The 22,243-nt window shown below is 38.7% G+C and overlaps 12 protein-coding genes and 1 non-coding gene across 13 annotated transcripts; 8 read left to right on the forward strand and 5 right to left on the reverse strand.

Moving 5' to 3' along the window:
- The first annotated feature begins 52 nt into the window (after positions 1 to 52).
- SPOG_02632 (uncharacterized protein) lies at positions 53 to 1,486 on the forward strand. The gene is made up of 6 exons (XM_013168574.1): positions 53 to 306; positions 406 to 427; positions 499 to 556; positions 626 to 655; positions 724 to 828; positions 903 to 1,486. Exons 1-6 carry the CDS (start codon positions 278 to 280, stop codon positions 971 to 973), a joined length of 315 nt encoding a protein of 104 aa, XP_013024028.1. The 5' UTR covers positions 53 to 277; the 3' UTR covers positions 974 to 1,486.
- Positions 1,487 to 1,608: 122 nt separating this feature from the next.
- On the forward strand, positions 1,609 to 4,659 carry SPOG_02633 (vacuolar carboxypeptidase Y). The gene has a single exon (XM_013168575.1). The coding sequence runs from the start codon at positions 1,858 to 1,860 to the stop codon at positions 4,336 to 4,338; it is 2,481 nt and encodes an 826-aa protein (XP_013024029.1). The 5' UTR covers positions 1,609 to 1,857; the 3' UTR covers positions 4,339 to 4,659.
- SPOG_02634 (NADH/NADPH dependent indole-3-acetaldehyde reductase AKR3C2) lies at positions 4,561 to 5,853 on the reverse strand. Its single transcript, XM_013168576.1, has one exon. It carries the CDS (start codon positions 5,530 to 5,532, stop codon positions 4,690 to 4,692), a length of 843 nt encoding a protein of 280 aa, XP_013024030.1. The 5' UTR covers positions 5,533 to 5,853; the 3' UTR covers positions 4,561 to 4,689.
- A 205-nt stretch (positions 5,854 to 6,058) lies between these two features.
- SPOG_16282 lies at positions 6,059 to 6,137 on the forward strand. Its single transcript has one exon. It is a non-coding gene; the product is annotated as a tRNA-Leu (tRNA).
- Positions 6,138 to 6,255: 118 nt separating this feature from the next.
- On the reverse strand, positions 6,256 to 8,105 carry SPOG_02635 (sphingosine hydroxylase). The gene is made up of 2 exons (XM_013168577.1): positions 7,795 to 8,105; positions 6,256 to 7,702 (listed from the first exon to the last, which is right to left on the reverse strand). The coding sequence occupies exons 1-2, from the start codon at positions 7,847 to 7,849 to the stop codon at positions 6,705 to 6,707; spliced, it is 1,053 nt and encodes a 350-aa protein (XP_013024031.1). The 5' UTR covers positions 7,850 to 8,105; the 3' UTR covers positions 6,256 to 6,704.
- SPOG_02636 (uncharacterized protein) lies at positions 7,945 to 8,346 on the forward strand (the record flags this gene model as incomplete). The annotated part of the gene is made up of 1 exon (XM_013168578.1): positions 7,945 to 8,346. The coding sequence occupies exon 1, from the start codon at positions 8,041 to 8,043 to the stop codon at positions 8,344 to 8,346; it is 306 nt and encodes a 101-aa protein (XP_013024032.1). The 5' UTR covers positions 7,945 to 8,040.
- Positions 8,347 to 8,582: 236 nt separating this feature from the next.
- On the forward strand, positions 8,583 to 10,717 carry SPOG_02637 (RNA-binding protein Rsd1; the record flags this gene model as incomplete). Its single annotated transcript, XM_013168579.1, has 7 exons — positions 8,583 to 8,633; positions 8,736 to 9,484; positions 9,533 to 9,670; positions 9,811 to 9,912; positions 9,960 to 10,286; positions 10,337 to 10,408; positions 10,459 to 10,717. 7 exons carry the CDS (start codon positions 8,583 to 8,585, stop codon positions 10,715 to 10,717), a joined length of 1,698 nt encoding a protein of 565 aa, XP_013024033.1.
- A 472-nt stretch (positions 10,718 to 11,189) lies between these two features.
- SPOG_02638 (histone H2A beta) lies at positions 11,190 to 12,265 on the forward strand. The gene has a single exon (XM_013168580.1). It carries the CDS (start codon positions 11,291 to 11,293, stop codon positions 11,684 to 11,686), a length of 396 nt encoding a protein of 131 aa, XP_013024034.1. The 5' UTR covers positions 11,190 to 11,290; the 3' UTR covers positions 11,687 to 12,265.
- On the reverse strand, positions 12,166 to 13,499 carry SPOG_02639 (citrate transporter). Its single transcript, XM_013168581.1, has one exon. It carries the CDS (start codon positions 13,179 to 13,181, stop codon positions 12,300 to 12,302), a length of 882 nt encoding a protein of 293 aa, XP_013024035.1. The 5' UTR covers positions 13,182 to 13,499; the 3' UTR covers positions 12,166 to 12,299.
- An 82-nt stretch (positions 13,500 to 13,581) lies between these two features.
- Positions 13,582 to 14,866, reverse strand: SPOG_02640 (ureidoglycolate hydrolase). The gene is made up of 2 exons (XM_013168582.1): positions 14,784 to 14,866; positions 13,582 to 14,728 (listed from the first exon to the last, which is right to left on the reverse strand). Exon 2 carries the CDS (start codon positions 14,681 to 14,683, stop codon positions 14,114 to 14,116), a length of 570 nt encoding a protein of 189 aa, XP_013024036.1. The 5' UTR covers positions 14,684 to 14,728; positions 14,784 to 14,866; the 3' UTR covers positions 13,582 to 14,113.
- Positions 14,867 to 14,947: 81 nt separating this feature from the next.
- SPOG_02641 (chitin deacetylase Cda1) lies at positions 14,948 to 17,929 on the reverse strand. The gene is made up of 2 exons (XM_013168583.1): positions 16,290 to 17,929; positions 14,948 to 16,237 (listed from the first exon to the last, which is right to left on the reverse strand). The coding sequence occupies exon 2, from the start codon at positions 16,150 to 16,152 to the stop codon at positions 15,196 to 15,198; it is 957 nt and encodes a 318-aa protein (XP_013024037.1). The 5' UTR covers positions 16,153 to 16,237; positions 16,290 to 17,929; the 3' UTR covers positions 14,948 to 15,195.
- On the forward strand, positions 16,283 to 19,476 carry SPOG_02642 (MutL family mismatch-repair protein Pms1). Its single transcript, XM_013168584.1, has 7 exons — positions 16,283 to 16,738; positions 16,776 to 16,869; positions 16,915 to 17,001; positions 17,054 to 17,262; positions 17,308 to 17,773; positions 17,819 to 19,081; positions 19,137 to 19,476. Exons 1-7 carry the CDS (start codon positions 16,703 to 16,705, stop codon positions 19,376 to 19,378), a joined length of 2,397 nt encoding a protein of 798 aa, XP_013024038.1. The 5' UTR covers positions 16,283 to 16,702; the 3' UTR covers positions 19,379 to 19,476.
- Positions 19,477 to 19,525: 49 nt separating this feature from the next.
- On the forward strand, positions 19,526 to 22,239 carry SPOG_02643 (anaphase-promoting complex subunit Apc4). The gene is made up of 5 exons (XM_013168585.1): positions 19,526 to 19,983; positions 20,047 to 20,266; positions 20,311 to 20,433; positions 20,474 to 20,531; positions 20,574 to 22,239. Exons 1-5 carry the CDS (start codon positions 19,746 to 19,748, stop codon positions 22,050 to 22,052), a joined length of 2,118 nt encoding a protein of 705 aa, XP_013024039.1. The 5' UTR covers positions 19,526 to 19,745; the 3' UTR covers positions 22,053 to 22,239.
- The last annotated feature ends 4 nt before the right edge of the window (positions 22,240 to 22,243 follow it).

The following is a 22,243-nucleotide window of genomic DNA, read 5'->3' on the forward strand; positions in this document are numbered from 1 at the left end:
TTTTTCCTAGATAAATTGGGATGGTGCAAAGGACAAGGGCAAGTCTGGAGGATCGCACTATACAATTTCCTCAGCGACTCTGCAAAACAGTTACTGTTAGATTTAGACTTGAGACACCCTCCAAAAACTGCATATCAGCTTTTGTAATATCCTTTTTTCTATTTAAAAATATTTAAAGGTCAGCAAAATTTATCACTCGCAGACATCGAATAGCAACTCTTGATAATCCTTTCCATTGCTCCTCTGTCCTTTATTAGGTTATAACGCAGCATCCAAAATGACTCCTCCTCCATCTGAGATGCATATGTATGTTTTATTTTCCTTCTAGAACCGAATTAGTGATGGATTGCTTGTACAAGATCACTAAGAGTAAGATACAGACCTGTATTAACCCCATTATATTAGCATTTTATTAATTCAGGAAGGTGTAATGTGAATAGTCGTTTCCTTTTTTACTACCGTTTTGCGCAACTGTTGCTAACATTTCCATTGGTATAGTCTGATCCCAAAACTCGTATTTGGAGTGACCATTGCAGTGTACGATCGGCCATTGAATGTACGTAAACAGAAGATACTGCCAGTTCTATAATTCTTTACTTATTGACTTGTGCTAACATATCCGTAGATATAATTGGCGTCTATTCTACTGGTCAAGGTAAATTCTCCTCAGTCAGAAATTAATGGAAACGGTGTTGTACAGAACTAACGTTAAAATTATTTTAGAACATCCAAACAGAGAACCAATGGATATCTCTCGTTTCTACACATTTTTTGACGATATTTACGATTGTGTGCCTCTGGTGTACGACCGTCATTTCCGTGCTTATAGTAAGTGAAAGCTTCAGCATCTACTGTTTGCGAATTTTACTGTTCTCTCAAATATTCTTGCTGACACTGTCTAGTTCCTCACGATAAGCAGTGGCTACTGTTCCAAGCCCAAGAATACATTAAGACAAACAAGCCAGTTGTTTAGAAAATAGAAATGGATGTTCTCAATATTGGATCTTCTAATGTCGCCTACTGATTATCCTTGTAGTTTTCCTTATTAAGTGAACTGCTGAACTGCAACTTTTAGAATAAAAACGCATAGGAAATCCATCCATCGTTGTTTGTTGATTTTGTATTCCAATGTTTTTTATTATTTTTGTTACTCTTGCTCACAAAAAGCTTAGAGTGCAAGCCGGCATCGGATTCTATTTTTCACCAATTGTTTTTCTATGTGGATGAGCGAAAGTTCATTTGCTTCTTAATTAATGAAGGTTCATAAATAAAATAGATGTATTTTTGGAACGCGTACAATCGCATAATTTTTCTTCTTTAGGGACATCTCTTGCAACAACCATATTGCACACCAAGGGTGCAGATGCTCTCATCTTTTTCTATTGAATGAAAATCTCTTACGTTCATCATGCGACTAGATACTTTAACTTGCTTATGTTTTCTTTTTGTTTACATCTGATAAAATTTTACGTCCTTTATTTCCTTCGTTAACTGTTTTCGGTAACTGAAAGAAGTTTGCTATCATACTTTGCATACAGTAACGCAGGTATCACCTATCGCATGATGATGGTTCCTTGTATGCTGTTGGCGTCATTGCGGCTTATCAAACTTAACTGCTCCTACTCCGGTCTATTGAACTTACCTTCTACCATTCACCAAGTAAGCAAACGTCTTGTAAACTAAATTGTAGTTCAAGTACAGAAGGAAGTTTTTGAGTTCCATTAAGAGGTTCTCTATCTGCTTTCTTTACAAGCTTCAATTGGTGGTTCTCTGATTTAAGGAACACTACATTTAGATACATTCTTTTTATTTTTTTTATTTCCGCTTTACTGATTAATCTTTATCAATTTTGCGACCATGCAACTTCAACAATCTTTCCTCTATTTTTTACTTACATGTGCAGTTTCTGCTCAGTACATGGGTAGAATTGATTATGAACAAGATGGTGGAGACATAGCTGTTGTCGATGAAAAATATGGTGAAGTCCATGCCGCCGATATACCTAAACCTGAAGATGGAGGATACTTGAATCCTGTTCTTGTCCCGTCTACAGAAGGAACTAACAATCCTTCGGTAAAGGATAAGATAGGAAATATTTTCCGACCAGCCTTGGACTTGATTCAGGACGTGGCTTATCGCGTTGACGAAATGTTCGAAGACGCCGAAGATGAGCTTGACCGAGCGGAGTCCGCTATCAAGCAGAAGGAGATGAAAGGCAAGAAGAACAAACACTGCCCCTGCAAAGGTCGTAAAGCAAATGACAAGGGCTCTAAGGTGGGTGATGATGCTTCTTACCTTAATGATCCTGAAGAGAAACCCAAAGATCGTGACCATAAGAAAGATTTCAAACATAAGAAGCCTTGTCATAAGAAGAAGGGCCATCATAAAGGGCCGGGTTCTGACGATGAGGTTTTCCCTCCCCCTCTCCCAAAGAAAGGCCATCATGAAGGGCCAGGTTCCGATGATGAGTTTTTCCCTTCCCCTCCTCCAAAGAAGGGCCATCATGAAGGGCCAGGTTCCGACGATGAGTTTTTCCCTTCCCCTCCTCCAAAGAAGAGCAAGGATGCCAAAATGAAACATCACAAAGCTAAAGAGGAGAAAAAGGGTCCAAAAACAGAGGATAATGAATTTGATGGCACCCAACGCGATATCCTCGTTCTAGAAGCTTTTGGCGAGCTTATGCAGAACAATGCTGAAAATATTGCTGATGAGTTTGCCAGCTTCTTAGACGCCCTTGACATTGAATATTTTGGTAACATGCCCGTTCATATTGCGAAAGATGTCCGTGAAGAAAACAGGAAGCCAAAATATGAGGAAGAGAGTAATTGGGATTTGAACGATCTTACTCCTGAACAATTTGCTTATCTCGAAATGCTTAATGCTGCTGGCATTGACCCTAAGGCTGCTATCCAACAACCTTCTTCCTCTCCTGAGTTCGATTACACAAAGGGAAGTAAGGAAAAAGAAGGTGCTGTCTTTGTCGAACAAGAAAACGGCGAACATGTCAACATGAAAGCTTTCCCGGATCACACATTGCGTATTAAGAAATCAAATCCGGAGTCCCTTGGTATTGATACTGTTAAGCAATACACTGGTTACCTTGATGTTGATGATGATAGACATCTTTTCTTCTGGTTCTTTGAATCTCGTAATGATCCTGTGAATGATCCCATAGTTTTATGGTTGAACGGTGGTCCAGGTTGCTCTTCCATGACTGGTTTGTTTATGGAATTAGGACCTTCTCGTATCAATTTGACTACTTTGAAACCCGAATATAATCCTCACAGTTGGAACTCCAATGCTTCCGTTATTTTCCTCGATCAACCTATTGGTGCTGGCTTCAGTAATGGTGATGGCTCTGTTCTTGACACCATTACTGCCGGTAAGGATGTTTATGCTTTCTTGTCTTTGTTCTTTGCCAAGTTCCCTCAATACTCCCACCTTCCTTTCCACATTACTGGTGAATCATATGCTGGTCATTACATTCCTCAATTTGCAAAGGAAATTCTTGAACACAACCAAGGTGCTAACGATTTTGTTGCTACCGGTTATGAACACCAGAAATCTTACATTAACTTGAAGGGTGTTGCAATTGGCAATGGTCTTACGGATCCTCTTATTCAATACTATTATTATGGAAAGATGGCCTGTGAAAACTCCTACGGTCCCATTATGCCACAAGAGCAATGCGACCGTATTACTAACGCATACGGTACTTGCTCAAAGTTGATCACCGCTTGCTATCAAACCGGTTTCACTCCTATTTGCATCGGTGCTTCTCTGTACTGCAACAATGCCATGATGGGTCCTTTCCAACAAACTGGTTTGAATGTCTATGACATTCGTGAGAAATGCCATGACCCTGAGAACATGTGCTATTCTGAAACCGGTGCTATTGAAGAGTACTTGAACCAGGAAGATGTTGTCGAAGCTCTTGGTGTTGAACAAGGTTTTAAGGGTTGCAATATGGAAGTTAACCTAGGATTTTTGTTTAAGGGCGATTGGATGCGCAAGACCTTCCGGGAAGACGTTACTGCCATTTTAGAAGAGGGTTTGCCTGTTCTAATTTATGCTGGTGATGCTGATTACATTTGCAACCACATGGGCAATGAAGCTTGGGCTGATGCTTTGGAATGGAGTGGACACAGAGAATTTTACGAAACCGACTTAGCTCCCTGGAGCCCTGCCGGTTCTGAAGCTGGTCGTGGTAAGACCTATAAGAACTTTTCTTATCTCCGCATTTATGAAGCTGGTCATATGGTGCCTTTCAACCAACCTGAAGCTAGTCTTGAGATGTTGAACCAATGGTTGAATGGAAACCTTCAATTTTCAGCTTAATTATGATATGAAGTTATGATTAACAATTCAATAATAATTTAAATTTTTTCCTGTTTTGGTTTGTGATTATTATATTCGTATTTTTCTGATTTCCTTTAGTGAATGATACTTAACTAATACATATTAGTAAGTTCGCAAATAAAGATTTGAAAGGATTGGTTATAATATAATGAGGTATTTTATTACGGTAAGTAGACCTTATTATACGACATTTACAAAAGACACGGGTCATAACATTAATATCATTCATATATATAGTGGATAAAGGTAAAGCATATACAAGCATCGTGATCAATCAGAAAATCATAAAGCAATCAAAATAGTATTTCCGAAAGGAAAACAATTAACCATCTAGAAGTTCTGTAAAGGTCTGGTAGATTCTTCTCCAGCTGCAGTGATAGCATCGATGTCTGCCTGCTCGAGCTTCACACTTTTGTAAGATAAGAATTCCTTCATACGCTCCACTTTGCTTGTAGTAGTGACAGGGAAAACGCCCTGGGCATTTGACCAAGCTAACAAAATCAAAGAATCGGAAACATTGTATTTACTAGCAAGAGACTTGACAAGTTTGCTAACGGTTCCATCAGGATCCTTTTTGAGGGGTAGAAGAGAACTATAACCTTCGATGATGATATTTTTGCTTTTACAGTATTCTAGCAGAGACTTCATATGCGTATAGACTTGAGGATGGAATTCAATTTGGTTAACACGAGGAGGGACGGTAGCTTTCTCTTTTATTTCTTCCAAATCCTTTACATAAAAGTTAGAGACGCCGATAGAATGAACTCGGCCTTGACCAAGTTCTTTTTCCAAAGCTTCCCAACCTTTTGAGAGAGGAATATTTTTCTCTTTAAAAGGTTTAGGGGAATGTAACAAGAAAAGGTCAAGATAGGTAAGCCCCAGTTTCTTAAGAGAAGTAGTTAATGCAGCCGAAATGTCTTCAATACTAGTTGTAACTTTCGAGGTGATAAAGAGTTTCTCACGAGGTACATCTAAGTCTTTGAGGGCAATACCGACTTCTTCTTCATTTCCATATGCTTCGGCACAGTCGATATGAGTAAATCCGTTTTGGACTGCCCATTTTACCGATTCTACAACTTCCGTCTGAAATCGGGATTTATCGTTTTTGTATAAGGCTGTACCCACACCATAAGCAGGAAACGGAATATGGGGACCCAAAGCAGCAATCAGCATATTTCGTGTGTATAGTTTATGAAAGTTAAGATCAACAGAATACAAAGAAGGATAGACTTGCAACAAATTTCAATCGTCTTTCAGTGAAATATACTGAATATCGCGTTTATAAGTTAGGCGAATGAAATACAAAGTAGGAGTATAGAGTTTTTAGCAAAGTATAGCAATCTTATAGTATAATGAAACTAAGCTTTCCCTGAGTGAGTGTGTGTAGTAAGGGACTGTAGCATTTTATATAGTCACTGCACCAAAGCTTGATGTCATCATTCATATAAGCCGATAAAAGGTAGATTTGACGTGAATACTGTTAACTTGCGGTGCTTGCGGTGTACCAGATTAAAAAGTGCTATCAACAAACGAAATTGTGAGACCACTTATATGCGTAAACAAATTTCTCTGTATTTTGACATTAAAATCGGACATTTCGTTTTCCATACCTTATTGAAATTAACCATAATTAATCAGGAACGCATACTTATGTGAAGAAGCTTAAAATTGGCTCTCATGTTTGTGTAGGCATGAAAAAGGAAGGGTGTCCGAGTGGTTATGGAGCTAGTTTAAGGCACTAGTGCGAAAGCTCGTGGGTTCGAGTCCCACCCCTTTCAGTAATTTTTATCATTTTTACTATGAAAACTAGTTATCGATGTTTCGCAGGAACCGGAGGGAATCAGAAGGATAGTTGTAAGTAGCTTATCAAAGCGTCCTATTATTTATTGAAGTCTTCTACATTACTTAATACGAGACAGTTTGTCTCCTAACAAATTTCTTATCAACAAATATTATTCTTTTTATATACTCTGTGAAAAACCAAATGCTCTTCATAGGAAGATACAATCAATACATAATAAACAAAAAACAGAATACAAAAGGTCTTCGGGAACGTTGCTCAGAAAGAATTAGTAAAAAGGAATTCCACACCCACGAAAACCCTTGAACACAACAGATAGGAATAATTAATTAGGCCACTTTGGGATAATAAAATGTACAAAAAGAAAGACTCAGCTAATTCGAAAAGCATTACCACGAGGAAAGTAACGACTGAACGGATCTGATGCAAAGCAAGGAAGCAAAGCAGATATCAGTAAGACTTAATATAACGTACTGCACAAGAATCAACTGTGAGACGAAGGTTTTAACGATAGCAGCACTTTCCTCAATAGCGAAGGTTCCGCTTACTTGGTCTTCACAGTTTCCGATGTGTTGTTCTTACTCAACATAGGTCCAACAGTTCCAAAAACACGGTCCCAAAACGGACTGGTGACACCAAATGCAGATTTATAATCCTTATAATGGTGATCCAAGTGCCAAGTTTTTAACTGAGTGAAATATCCATTGGGCAACCGTCTGTGGTGCAAAAAGTAATGAGTCAAGTCATAGCAGACATAACCAAAGACACCGCCAGAGAAACCAGCAATCGCCATATGATAGGGGAAAATTAAACGAACCAAACGGTACCAGGGAGTAGCAAAGAAAACGAACAGGGCTGGAGGCATTACAAGGCGATACCTGTCAGCAGGCAAGAAATGGTGAACACCGTGGAACAAAAAGTGAAGAGTAAGGAACACGGGATGATCCGGGGTATACTCATCCAAATGAAATAGACATCGGTGCATAAAGTATTCCACAATCGTCCAGACACCTAGACCAATAAAAAAGAAGCTGACGGCGACAGGAACAGGAATACCGGTACAAGCCTGCAAGAAAAAGTATGTGATGCAGGGAATCCAAATCATAGGAATCATGTACCAAGGGGTCTTACTAAAGGGCTCCAAGAAGTTACCAAACAAAGGAGCAGAGCCACTTCCTTTATAATGTCGAGGACGATGGACTTGATCGAGATAAACCTCTTTGGAGATATTGCTAAATAGAATCTGCGGCAATAATGGCTTCTTCAAATCTAAGAAATGATTTTTTTCATAATCTTTGTCGATATTGGTCGGCTTAACAACAAAATCATTACCATAGCCATCACCAATATTTTGATCCACTAGATCACTAAATTCTTTATTTTTAACAGGAGCCGAGGTGTTCTGCAAGACTTTACGAATCGTATCGGCATCTTTCTGTTTGGCAGTGCTGCTAGCGCTATTTAAAAGACCATCAACATCTTTCTTGTGATACCGGAGGGCAACTTCGCTAACTTCAGGGTTGGCGTGAATTTGTTCAGTTACTATATATTAAATTAGCATGTGATCCATCACTGAAATAAAAATCGGTCCGAGGAAAACGCATGAACGCCGGTTTCAGTTAGAAATGACTTACCATCATACTCGACACCATCTGATAAAATGATACAACGGTTGGAGAGACTAGCCATTATTGCAAGAAAGCCAAGTACAAAGCTTCTATAGAAACTTAACTACAGAGATTACTAAAAGAAAGTATTCCTTGCTAATAGGCGTCCTGTAAAATTCGAATTGCAGCGATGACACAAAAAGCAAGCTTACAACACAAACCAATAAGTATGAGGATAAATCAATTCTTCTTTTTTGAAAAAAAGAAGTAACAATGCAACAACTTCTGAATCGACAAATCCGTCAATTGTCAAAATCGCAATATTTTGTAGACGGCAGGTTCTTGCTCGCCATAAATATAGGTATACTCCAGATGCCCCGCGGTCAAATGCAAGGTAAGGGTAAGGCTCACATGAAAAAATCAGGTTACTTTTCATCAAACTCCCTCGGAAATATTAATACCGAGGTTTACGAAAACGCGGTAAACGATCCTCCTCTGCCTCCGGTTCGGTTCGGTTCCCTTGTGATACTGCCAGGACGACGAAAACGAAAAGAATCGCCGGATTTCTGTATCAACTAGAGCAAATTTTGTCTAATTAACGTACATTTTTAAGTATCTATAGTTGTTTACCTCGTTTGGTTTACTTGTGCTATTTCGTTTTCTCATAGTGCGATTTAGGGATTGCTGTGTCGAAGTTTCCTCTTGTCCTCACAATTTGTAATCAAATTGCTTTTGTTTCTATAAGATTTTTTTTCAGTGATTTCCTTCAATTGGTCTGTTTCATCTCAAAGTTGTTTTAGAGGATTGCTTCCAACATGTATCTAGATGCAGAAGCCTTGGCAGAGGCTCCCTACCGTAAGCAAGAGGTATGTAGTATCAATGATGCCCATGCGGTGCAAAATTGCAATTATGTTCATAAGATGCGCATCGATCTTCCGATCAGCATAGCATAACTAACATTCTATCAGAACTCTTCTGAAAACACTAATTCACAACAGCAACCTGCCTCCTCTTCCGCCTCTCACCAACCCGGTGCTGGTTCGGCTTCTTCCATCCCCAGCCCTCCTAGGTATGGGTCTAATGGAGTACCGTCTAGTTCCGTTTCCACCTCTCATAAAACCTATAAAGATCATGGCAATGATGGTCGATTGACCCCTCCTCCTGCTTCTATGGGGTATCGCTACAGTGAAAGCAGGTCTCGCCCCACTCGCTTATCTGATGAACGCGAGCGACCCCGCCGTTCTTCTCACAATTCTTTAAGCCCAATTTCTAGGAGAACTCGCTCTCCCTCGCGGTCTCCTTCCCCTGGTGCTTCCCGTCGCTACCGCTCTCCTAGAAGCTTACGTGACAACAGTCCTCGATCACGTAGACGGTACTCTCGCAGTGACCGTTCCTATCGTCGTCACGAGGAAAGTCCTCAAAGCCCTCCTCGCTATTCTAGCAGACGTAGTCGCTATCGAGATGATCATCGTTCTCGCCGACGAGGTGTTGAGGATGATTTTGAGCGCCGAAGCCGACGTCGCGATCACAGTAGAGGCAGGTCTCGCGGCCGTGATCCCTCTCCTATCAACGAAGACGATCTTGACAGACGTACCGTGTTTGTTTCTCAGCTAGCAAATAGATTAACAACTAGAGAATTATCTGACTTTTTTGAACAGGCTGGTCCTGTTCGTGATGCTCAAATTGTTCGAGACAAGGTTAGCGGTCGCTCCAAAGGGTATGAAACGAATAATCTTCGTTATAATTACTGACAACTTGCGTTTAGTGTTGCGTACGTGGAATTTCGAGATGAAGATTCTGTTCAACATGCACTTTCTCTTTCTGGAAAACGTCTTTTAGGTATTCCCGTCATTGTTCAGCTCACAGAAGCGGAGAAAAACCGTAAAGCTCGTGAAGCAGCAGAGTATGTGTTTTCATATTATAATTATATGGAATAAATGGAATAAGCCTTCGTAACTAACTTTTCATCAGAACGACTCGAGCAGCCAATGCGGAAATCCCCTTTCATAGATTATGTATTGCTAATATTCACTTTAACCTTAGTGATGAGGACGTTAAAGCCATTTTTGATCCGTTTGGTGAAATTGAACTTGTTCGTTTGCAGCGAGATGAACAAAATAGAAGCAAAGGGTTTGGCTATATTCAGTATGTTGCTTATTGTCTAATTACCAATATACTGACCAAAGGTTTAGATATCGAGATCCGATGTGTGCTCGAAATGCGCTTGAAAAAATGAACGGATTTGATTTAGCTGGAAGAAGCATGCGGGTTTGTTTAGGAAATGATAAATTTACTACGGAGACAACTAGTTCCATGCTAAAGCGATTTGATGACATGCTGAATCGAACTGAACGTTCTCATTATCGACAAGGGCGGACACGTCAAACCTCCGTTTCTGCATCTAGGGATTTGTCTCCAGAAGCAGAACCTTTATCTCCAAGTGAGCAAGAAGGCCGTCCTATTTCACGTGATGAGCTTATGAAAAAACTTGCTCGAATTGACGATGCTAGTCCTGTTCCGTATGTCTAGTTTAAATTAACTAGTTTCAGCAATACTAACGAAACTATAGAACTATGGACGTGCACCCTGATCCAACTCGATATCGGTCTGTTATTTTGAAAAATATGTTTGATCCTAAAGAGTAAGTCTGACTCAACTGCCATCATTCTTAGTACTAACGGTCTGTTCTAGGGAAACGTCTGCTACTTGGGTCGAAGAATTGGAACAAGACGTTCGTGAAGAATGTGAAAATAAATATGGAAGAGTAATGCATATTACGGTAGTGCCAAGTGAAGCTGGTGAAATTTTTGTCAAGTTTAAGACGTTTGAAGAATGCGAAAAAGCTGTTCTTGGACTTCATCAGCGATGGTTTGGTGGCCGAAAAATTATAGCTTCTAAAATTTCTGAAGCTGATTATAATATCAGATTTCCTGATGCTAAGCATGTTTAGGTGGTTAATCTCCTGTTTGGGCAATAAACAAAGGAGGCTATACAATGGATGGAAGAGCATGAAAGATACAAGATGGTCTAAAACTCGATGAAAAGAAAATAATTTATTAAAGGCTAATCAAACGCTACTTTATCTTTTGATGCAAGTGAAGAATGAATTTACATAGTCAAAATCGCGATTGTTCCGCGCTTTAATAATAGGACTGAATATAATAACCTTGAAATACGCTTAAAGGACTTTATATTGTTTAATATAAAAAGACGCCTGTCTTCAACAAACTATTAGAAGCAAGGAAATAACCTAAGTATAGCGTAGCGTAAGCGACCCCTTTCACTTCGTTTCCTTAGTCTTAAATTATTAGTACGGTATCTTTTCCTTCTGCTATATCAGCTTTTGGGAGTCGCGCTACGCGTCTTAATCACAGGGTTCGTGACGCGCCGCACATTTCATCAAAACCCTAACCCCGCTAAGTCAAATATATATATTGAGTCGCGCGACATGGCTTTTGTAAATATCCCTAAAAGAGTATATCTCAGCTAGGATACCATTTAATTTATAACAAGACGAATCAAAATGTCTGGAGGAAAATCTGGTGGTAAGGCCGCAGTTGCCAAGTCTGCTCAATCTCGTTCCGCTAAGGCTGGTTTGGCCTTCCCTGTTGGTCGTGTTCACCGTTTGTTGCGTAAGGGTAATTATGCTCAACGTGTTGGTGCTGGTGCTCCTGTCTATTTGGCCGCCGTTTTGGAATATTTGGCTGCTGAAATTCTCGAATTGGCTGGTAACGCCGCCCGTGACAACAAGAAAACTCGTATTATTCCCCGTCATCTTCAACTTGCCATTCGTAACGATGAAGAATTGAACAAGCTTTTGGGCCATGTTACGATTGCTCAAGGTGGTGTTGTTCCTAACATCAATGCTCACCTTTTGCCCAAGCAATCCGGCAAGGCTAACCCTAGCCAAGAACTTTAAATAATTTATCCACAAGGTTTATTGGTTTGTTTTGTTTGCCTTCTTGGATGTCTTATTTTGATCCAATTTCCCTCATGGCTATTCCATAGAGGTGTCGTTTTGCAGGGTTTTGCTACGAAGTATTGAGAATACCGAATTCAGACGTATGTCATAAACGAAAGAGGTTTATCTTGTAAAGTTTTCCCGCAAGGTCTGATATCGCTTCATAATAGCCGCCTGTACATTAATGCGTTTACAAATGTAAGCTCTCTTTGAACCTCTACCTCAGAGAGAAGCAATCCCTGGAGCATTTGCATTGTAATCTCAACATTTGTGTAGAATTTCTTCTAATGGTTTTTCCTGTTTATTTTATAGCCTATGACCTGGTGAATGTCTGTCGTCTAGGTGTAATTTGTTTTCTTGTTTATTCATTAATGAAAATATTCATGCCTAATTGTTTGGTTTCTGGAAAATGGAAGTATGGAAATTGTTTATGTAGATTGGAAAGCAGTAAATATTAGTTTATTGAAAAGTAATGGATTCTTTTCTTTATATGAAGTTAGTTAAATAGATTGATTTAAATTAGACAACGGGTAATACAGTGAACATAATGAGAGAACAAAGAGTAAATAAATTAAAAGAGTTGCAGAACACCCATGACTTTTTCGTATACAGTAAAGACGATACCGCCGCTAAGAATTAATCGAGCTAGACGAGGGGTTGCACCGGACCAAAATCGCAAGACGCCATCCTGTGTGAAGACCTTATATGCACAGTGGAAGCTATTCTTGTATTCTTGCTTAGCGGTTAAAGATTGCATGCGACTCTTGATCGTATCAATAGGTTGCGTGCAATAAACTGTAATAATACCAGCTATAGAACCTATGAGGAAGGTGGATACAGTACCAAGAGACTCATCAGGAGGAAGTCGGCTTTGAAGTGATTGTTTGATGCTGTTATAAGCTGTGAAGCGTACACCAGAGTTGGTAGCTTGACGAGCTACTGTGGGAGCCAAACCACGATACAAAGCTGAAATACCTCCCTCTATGAGGATAGATTTGGAAGCCTGAAGGAATCCACTAAAACGAGGATTGGGCTTCTTCCCTTCATCAATGATAGCAGTTTTGATACTTTCAAAGGGAGTCAAAACAAGTATAGATTCTGCAACGCCGGCCCCCAAGCCAGCAAGTACTGTTCGAGGCCCGCTTAGATGACCATTTTCATCGGCAAGTGTCTTTTTGATACTGTCGAAAGCAAAAAACCGTACAGCCGCTTTTAAGGAGTTTCCGATGATGACTGTTGAGCAACCTTTGTACCATTCTAAACCAAAACGAGGAAGCTTTCCTTTTACACCCTCGACATTGCGATACAACTGAAGGCGAGTTTTGGCAAATTCAGCTGGGTAAGTAATGGAAATTTCAACTGCACCAGCAATACCGCCAGCTAAAATACTCTTCCCAGGGCCAGGGTGATTTGCGTTCATGATCTTTTTGTCATTTTGTACAGTTGTAGCCATTTTTGTTTTAAGGAATTGCTAAAGATAAAACAACTGTGTTTGTCTTCTGAGAAAAAAGACTCACTGGAAACAAGAACCCGTTCAAAGAAGTCTTTTACGGGAATTGCAAGTCTGCAGACGAGTTGGTCCCTATGAAAACTACCAAATTTTCTTTTTTTTTGTTAATTACCCAAAAGCCCGCAATGGAGATAAAAAATATATGCGTTTAAAAGCTAATATTTTAGGAAAACTATTTAAGAAGGCGGAGAAACCAGTGTTTAATATTTCTAAATGATGAAGGGTGTTTTGGCTGGTTCACTGAAGCATTCAGAATCGAAGTAGACGTTATTATGAAACATTTATGAAGAAACTAGATACTTAAATTAGAAGAAATACAAACTTATTAGAAATATAAAAGGAAGTAATCATTTTATTTCTAATTTTCTTCAAATGACTTCATGGTCATGGATACATACGGTTGAAGCAAGATGCTATCGTCAAAATAGTCGCTTTATTTTCTATAATTCATTACTACTCTGATAATTCAAAAGAGGATTCTTCTATGAGAGCTGCCAAACCTTCTGGACGTTGCTTTTTTTGGGATTGTAGCGTCGATACCTATGAATGATTGTCAGGCCTCATTCATTCGTATCGGATTTTGAAGAAATGTTGCTATCTCATCCGAACTTGTGAATACATTTGAATATCAAGGTTTCGCTCTTATTTCTGCGTGTATAACAGAACTTGAATTGAAGATGTTCGTATGTAAGCAGTCGTACAGTCTCCAGCAGAATACAGCATAAAACTACTAGTAGCCAGAAAAGCGTTGACAAAAAGGTGGCTGCCTTTTAGCAGAATTATGTCCTTTCTCCGTTAAGCTATGGAATGAAGAGAACTCCCAAGTTGAATAGTAGCTTCCTTGGTAAGGGTGTATATAAAAAAGGCAAATCTGCTTAATTGCGCTTCACGTATGCATTCAAAGGAAAAGGAGCTGATTGAACTTGACAGTCATCATCACCTACTCCGTTTTCATAGTTAAAAGCAGCTAACATAGTTTCCTTTCCAATAGTGACCATAGGAGCATGCCAAACCCCAGCGGCATAAGTGACACCTTGATAGCCTTTAGCAACAAAGATTTCAACGTGATCCCAATCAGGCAACCCATCAGGAGCATCTGGAGCGACAGCAACTAGGTAGCTGTCCTCCTCAGCGTCTCTGCAAAGGGGAATAAACGTCTGCGTTGTATAAGGGTGCCTTTCTAAAACTTTTATTTGAAAGGCTGGTGAATCTTCATCGGCAGGAACAACAGACGGTTTGGTGGAAAAGAAATTCCAAGTTGCTTTAAAGGAAGGAGTGGAAGATTTACTATAGTTATTTACGGATTCAGATACCCCAAGATATTTCGTGGCTGTACCGCCGTTCGCTACTACCATAGGGCCATTATCTTTTGGCTGAACTACCGTTCCATATGGAGAAAAGTTTTCAGACGTAAATGGCTTGGGAAAAAGGCCTTTTGGTACCATTGTAAGTGTGCGTTGCCGAGTTCAATGGAAATGGTTAGCTTCTAACTTACAGCATATCTAGTTAGTTTGTAGTCCCAGCAAAGGAATAAGATTAACATACCTAAAATGGCCGGTGTTTTGAGATAGTAATCTTTACATGTGAATAATAGAAAGCTTTGTTCATCTTCGAGGCCGAAATGCCGGACAGGAATAGCATTAGTGAAAGAAATAGTTTATTATGTTTTATAGTTTTCTTCAGTGAGCTGAAAATCTATTTTCAATGACTTCTATTCAATCAATAATAATATTGAAGTACTTCAAGTTATTCCAAGTTCAGTCTCATTAAGGGCATCATAACTATTTAAAAGGAATTTTACTAGTATCTAAATCACATGTAATCTAATCATCTTAATAAAAGATTGTCTGCCTTCCTAGGAAAGTCTTTGCTACTACCATATAGTTTAGTTTGGTTACAACCTTAGCATTGGGCTGCTTTTGTGCCAGGCGTAAGGATCAATTAAAGAGCATTCCTTTTAATAAGGGTGCTTAACAGCCCATGCATTGGCAATCTGTTCTCGAGTAGCAACCCAAACACCTTCTTTGGAAGTAATGTGCTCCATTAACTTTTGCAAACCGCGAAAACGACCTGGACGACCCATCATTCGGCAATGGAGGGCAATAGTCATCATCTTTGGAGAACCGTTCTGTCCCTCTTCATACAGAACATCAAAGGCGTCACGGCAGTAGGTAAAAAAGTCTTCCGCTTTACAAAACCCAGGGGAAATAGCAAATTTCATATCATTAACATCAAGGGTATAAGGTACGATTAAAAGGCCCTTGTCATCCTTACTGCCCTTATCTTCAGCCAAGGGATCAGGGACCCAGTAAGGAAGGTCATCATTGTACTCGTCCGAATCGAAAGGTTGAGGTAAACCAAACTCGCGATAGACTTGGCAAACAATTTTACGGGTACGAAGACTAGCACGACCTGTGTACCAACTACGAGGAGGAGTGTTAGTAGGGGAAGCGTTCTGGATAGCCAAGATTGTTTTCTTGATATGTTCGTATTCTACTTCCTCTGAAACATTTTCATAATTAATCCAACGGTAAGAATGAGAGCCTACTTCACATCCAGCTTCTTCCATAGCACTAACGACCGCGGGATTTTTCTCAACAGCCTGGCCAATAGCCCAGCATGTGAAGGGAACCTGATGCTTCTTGAACAAGTTCAGTATTCTCCAAAAGCCACATCGTGATCCGTACTCAAAACAAGACTCAATGGAACGCTCGCGAACGGGACGATTAGGGAAAGGCATCAAACCACCCTCCGTTAAAAACGTTTCAAATCCCTCGTCGCCGTACAACAATGAACGCTCCCCACCCTCTTCGTAGTTTACCACAAAGGAAACCGCAATTTTGCTATTGTTTGGCCAAGGGTTTGGGTCCACAATTCGTCCAGCAGCTCCCGTTAAATCGCGACTTTCATACATAGTGCCTCAAACTTATACTATAAATGTTTTAACAGCAGTCAATTCCAATTTGCCCGACGATTAACTTTTTAGTGAACGTATGAGCCTGTTTATTTGTCAATAAAATTTTCTACATAATAACCGCCTTTCTCTCTTACCTACTCTAGCAAATCCGTTCAGTATAAATATTGGGAAACGGCGAGTTAGTGAATGACTTACGGTCTTTCTTCAAGTCATAAGTTCTTTATGACCATTAAGTGAAACTGATAATGTTTTTTGCTAGATATCGGTGATTATCATCTAAAGCAGTTTCAAGATTTTGAATCTTTCACTTTTGTTTAATGACTTTATTTTCGTTAAGTCATACCTTACTTATGGTTAAGAGAAGCGAACTTATGTATGTACAACGGTATATATATATATCGAGCAGAATAATTACAACCCGGCTGTTGTATCATTCTCGTTTTCCTATTTTCTTATTTTTTCTTTTTTTTTCTCTTTATTTTTGTAAAGTGACGGGAAACACTTTCATTGATTGAACTTTTAGACGAGTTCATCGGTTTCTTTCCTCATGTCAATTATACGGCCTATCACGAATGAGACTGTGGTATGTGGTTTTCATGAATATGCTTTAACTTTTGTAGCATAGGATTTGCTCGGGTCAAGTAATCACGGATTTAGCATCAGCAGTGAAAGAACTGGTTGAAAATTCTCTTGATTCCGGCGCTACAACAATCGGTAAGACCTTTTTTCTTCATTTCCTATTCTTACTTTGTCGCCTAGAGGTTCGCTTTAAAAATTATGGTCTTGATAGTATAGAGGTTTTGGACAACGGTTCCGGGATTTCAATCGAAGACCAAGATTCCATCGGTATGAATTACAATCAAGGGGAATGTTTTATAGTCTAATTATTTTCCTCCAGGAAAGAAACACTATACGTCAAAAATTGAAGCATTCAGGGATTTAGATACTCTGCAAACATTCGGATTTCGTGGAGAAGCACTAAGCAGTCTCTGTTCTGTTTCTAATGTGACAATTACAACTGCAACTTCCTCAGAAGCACCAAAAGGGTTCCAACTAAAACTTGATCATGAAGGGACTGTGATCAGTAAATCTACAGTTGCTTCACAAGTATGAGGCTTTTCTCCAATGAAAATTCTTATTAACTTAAAATAGAAAGGAACAATGGTTTCTATTAATGATCTTTTTTCCACTTTACCTGTGAGGAGGAAAGTGTTTGAGCGGAATTGTCGGCGCGATTTTTCCAAGTCAATTTCTTTACTTCAAGCGTATGCTGTTATCTCCACAGAAAAGAAATTTATAATATTCCATCAAACAAAGGGCTCTGGAAAAGTTGTTCAACTTTCAACAAATATGAACTCGGATATGAAAATGAATATAATGAATATATTCGGTACGAAAATATCAACGAATTTAATTAGATGGAAAGATGGTTTCATAGATGGATATATCTCGAGACCACATGTCGGTTCAGTTCGTTTGTCTTCCGATAAACAAATGCTATTTATCAATGGGCGACCCATCCATTTGCCAAAACTAGTGAAAACAATCCAAGAAACTTTTAAAATTTACAGTTTGTCTCAAGCCCCTTTTTTTGCTATTAACCTAACGTTGACTGAAGGTACGCACAAGTCTCAATATGAGTGTGTTTTTAATATGTGTTTAGGAACTGTAGACGTAAATGTGTCTCCGGATAAACGATCTGTTTTTCTTTCTGAAGAAAGTTATATCATAGATTTCGTAAGGGAATCCTTACAACGGTTATGTGAAGGCACTGCACACTCGCTGACAGAATCTAAAGTACAACCCTCTAGTACAACATCATCTTCGAGCCCTTATGAATTACACTCTGCTTCTTTTTCTCAGCCCAATGATTCTTCTCAACAGCAATCGCTAGCTACAATTGACTTCACCAACGACGATGACTTGATTGATCCCCATACGTCTGACAATTCTTATCCAAGAAACAAGCGAAAACTTTCTATTTCAGGAAAAACGGCCGAAAGTGATAGTGGAAGTGCCCCTTCACTTAATAAAGCTTTCATGCATAAACATAAATCAAGGCCTGGTGCGGTAGATGACAATTTAGAAAGTCGGTTTTCAGCTTCTCATGAGAAAATGCGACAACGCTTATCAGCATTTGTTTCAAATTCTACTTCAAACCAACCACAAACGGCTGAAAATTTACCATTATCCCCCTCGTCTGCAAAAAGTACGGCTTCTGATTCTTTAAAAAGTACTCCATCAAACGAGTTTGAATCATCATTATCTCCTTTCCAGAGAAGTTTTCCTAAATCTTCCTCGGTAGTAGATGAACGTTTATTTTCTTCTTCTTCCCCTATTGAAGCGAACGAAAAACCATTCTCTAGTCCAATTCCATCGAAAACAGTCGCATTACAAAAACACAAATATTTCCTCGGAAAACCTAATGATAATCTAAAAAAAATAAAAGAAAACTTTGAGGTTTCTTTTGATGAACTGGAGAAAAACCTGACTTATAATGACGATATTTCGAAAGAACCTGCCAAACTTGGTTTAATTCATGATATTTCTGATGCCAATCAAGAAGAGCACCTAAATCTCATCATTCACAAGACCGATTTCTTGAAAATGAGAATAGTCGGACAATTTAATCGGGGATTCATAGTAGTCACCCATGAGAATAACCTTTTCATTATTGATCAGCATGCCAGCGATGAAAAGTTCAATTATGAAAAACTAAAGGATCGAATCAAGTTGAAACCACAAGAATTGGTGGCACCTAAGCAACTCAACTTGGCAGCCACTGAGGAAATTGTCCTATTTGAGCATATGGGAATGATCCGTGAGAAGGGATTTGAACTTCTGGTGGACATGGATCAACCGGTAGGAAAACGCTGTAAATTAGTAGCCGTTCCTTCTGGTAAAAACGTTGTATTTGATGTGGGAGGTATGTATTCTGTTAAAATTATTTCCAGCCCAGTACTTTACTAACCTCACGATAGATTTATTGGAGATGTTAAATCTTCTTTCGGAGCATCCACGTATCAATCCTATCAGTAGCAAGTTAGAAAGGATGCTTGCGTCTAAAGCCTGTAGAAGTAGTATAATGATTGGTCGCGCTTTGACAATATCAGAAATGACTACGGTTGTGAGACACCTTGCTGAACTAAGTAAGCCGTGGAATTGCCCTCACGGGAGACCGACCATGCGACACCTTTTTCGTATGAAAAAGTCTAATTCTTGAACCGATTTCTTTAATCACCTTTACTCGTGGCTGTTTAATTGTTGTTGTTTACATTAATTTATTATTTCGTTTTTGAATAATTTAACTCTCATTTTGTAAAAGTAAATAAACATCCACTCAAACAAACTGCTCCGGGAATAGTTTCTACTGCGACCAACCTTGATTCGTTAACAACTAACATAGAGAAATAATAGTGAGATATTCTAAGTTAAGACAGTTTCTTCTTATATACGATTTTGAAGAGGTTAATTAAGTAAACTTTTGCTTGAAATCTGTCAGGAAAAGTTAATCTTAGGTATTGTTTGGCTGGAAGCCATATCCTGAACTATAAACAAACCTATAACAACATAATTTCAGTACAGTGAGTATGAAAAAACAACTTTTCCATTCTAATAGACAACGTAATATCAAATATCACGAAGAAAATAGTCGGCTTGAGACAATTCGCGATGGTTTAAGAAAGGTTTCACTATGTCCAAGCATGGAACTATTAGCTGTCATAACGAATGGAAATCGTCTAATTGCGTTTAGGAATAATGGACAGCGAATTTGGGATGTTGGATTTGAAGGATTGAATGCTACTGCTCTTTGTTGGCACCAAGATGGTATTATTTTACATGTCCTATGCAAATGGGAAAGCTATCGTATTATAAGCTAACGTTGAAAAGGTCATCTTTTGGTAGTGGGATTTGAAAATGGAGAACTTAAGTTTATAGATTCGTCTTCGGGTCATATTGTCGAACAGCGTCCGGCTTCAAGAAATATTCCTATAACAATGATTACCTGGATGGTTGAGGATTCTTCTAATTTTTTCAATCAAAACGATTTTTCTTTCGACCCTATATCTTATATGCCCTTGCTGGGAACTCTTCCTAGCTCTTCTAAAGGGTAAGTCTTTGAATGCATTAACTTATTATTGACAACGGCTGCAGAGAACGAGTATTTTCTTCCAAAGCAATTGCTGAATTCTTTAAGCCATCTAGTCCTGAACGCTCTAAAGCTCAGAAAATTGAACTTTTAAGCGTACTCGATGAGGAAGGAATTCGCCATATAAAGTAAGTCACTTTTTCTACGGCCAATACTAATGAAATTAAGCATGTTTTCGTCTTATAAAATTGGGGAAGGTGACTCGCTATACTCAGCACTTAATATGGTATGTTTATAATTTATTTTAGAGCATTTTCTAATCTGAAAGAAATTACCAAAGTCCCATCATATTTGCAGGCAGATGGCATATCATGTTTTAAACTGTGCTGACAAGGAACATAGCAGTCTCCAGACACTATATATGCCATTGCTGGAGAAAGGGCTGCAAAACATTGTAGATATAGCCACAATGTCGACGAAAATGCAGTTGTTTGTGAGGTATATCGAAGAAACAGTAGATGCAATGTATGAAGAGTTCGATAATATTGCCAAAGCTGAAAATAGCCTACGAAAGTCTTTTACCCAAATTTTTGACAAATATGAAAATAATCCTTTCTCTCCCGAGCTTGAATTGTATCAATTTATAATGAATGGGTTACCAACTCCCATATTGAGGGAATGGTTGACAGAGAGAGTCGGCGATCGAGTCTTAAAAAATTGGGAAAAATTGATAGTAAATGCTAACCGGTCTTTATCGACATTCTGTCAGGAATTTATACTACCTGCTTCCGAAAGACTGGGGATATTGCTTAACTTGATACGAGGAAAGGCAATTTGGGGAGTCATGAAAGGAGATAGTTTACTTGATCCAAAGTTAATTGATGAATGTTTATCTTCGCTTTCATCACTTCAAACAATTTCCTTTACATTTTTATCTTCGCTTCAGAAGGAAAATACTCAAATGAAACGTTATGTTTGTTGGCTAAATTACGCTATGCATGAATTTATTACGACTGAACCAGCAACAATTCCTCCTCAGGAAATCGTTGATCATATACAGGATTGTGTAAAGTATATTCGGAATTCCCTAATGCATTCTCAGTTGACACCATATTTTATGGGTGTCGAGAAGCTTCAAGAAGCAAGAGACTCAAAATCTAACAGTCCTACGTTTCAGGATGTTATAAACTCTTTAAGACTTTCTTTTGATGTCATTTTTAGTTATCCATCCTTGGCTTGCCGCAGCCAGTGGATGAAAACAGCGAATATTCAGTTATTACGAGGGAACGATTGGGATGTATCTGCTTGTCTTTTTCAACCAGAACCTGATATTTCAATTCAAAAATCCATATATTATAAAAGAAAGCTTCCAGGAATTTATATATGGGAATGCAGTCTGCAAAATGGACAGATGTTACCCTATCTGTGCTGTCATTTTGAACTGGATGCCTCTTATATTCTCCAAATTGAACAACTTGATAATGCTTCAGTTAATGTTTTGGATGCGAAAATCTATTCCAGCAACATACTGATAATTCTAGCTGAATATCAAAACAAAACCTTTATGTGTGAAGTTTCCATAGAAAAAATACCCTTCACATCTATTGATAAGTCAATTTGTGATTTCGGAAAGTTACCAGAACATATGAATACTATTCCCCTTATTCCAGTCCGTGATACAATATGGGTTCAAGTGTTCGACGATAGCTTTGCACCTTCTAAATTCGACTATATAGAGCAAGGCACGAGCTCCTATGGTATTGTTTACTCTGAAGAAACCCAAAAATATCGATGGTTTAAAATATGAGCATGCGACCAACTTTCATTTTAGAATTTTATGATAAAAAGGAATTCTCGCACTCTTACGCCTTATTAACTAATTATTTGAATCTATATATATACAAATAATAATGAACATGCTAATCATTCATATACTTTGTTGACCACTGGACTACGTTGTATCTCGTTAATTTAAGAAAAGTTCACATTTTTCACTTA

Source organism: Schizosaccharomyces cryophilus, assembly GCF_000004155.1.
Source record: "Schizosaccharomyces cryophilus OY26 unplaced genomic scaffold supercont4.4, whole genome shotgun sequence".
NCBI classification, from domain to species: domain Eukaryota; kingdom Fungi; phylum Ascomycota; class Schizosaccharomycetes; order Schizosaccharomycetales; family Schizosaccharomycetaceae; genus Schizosaccharomyces; species Schizosaccharomyces cryophilus.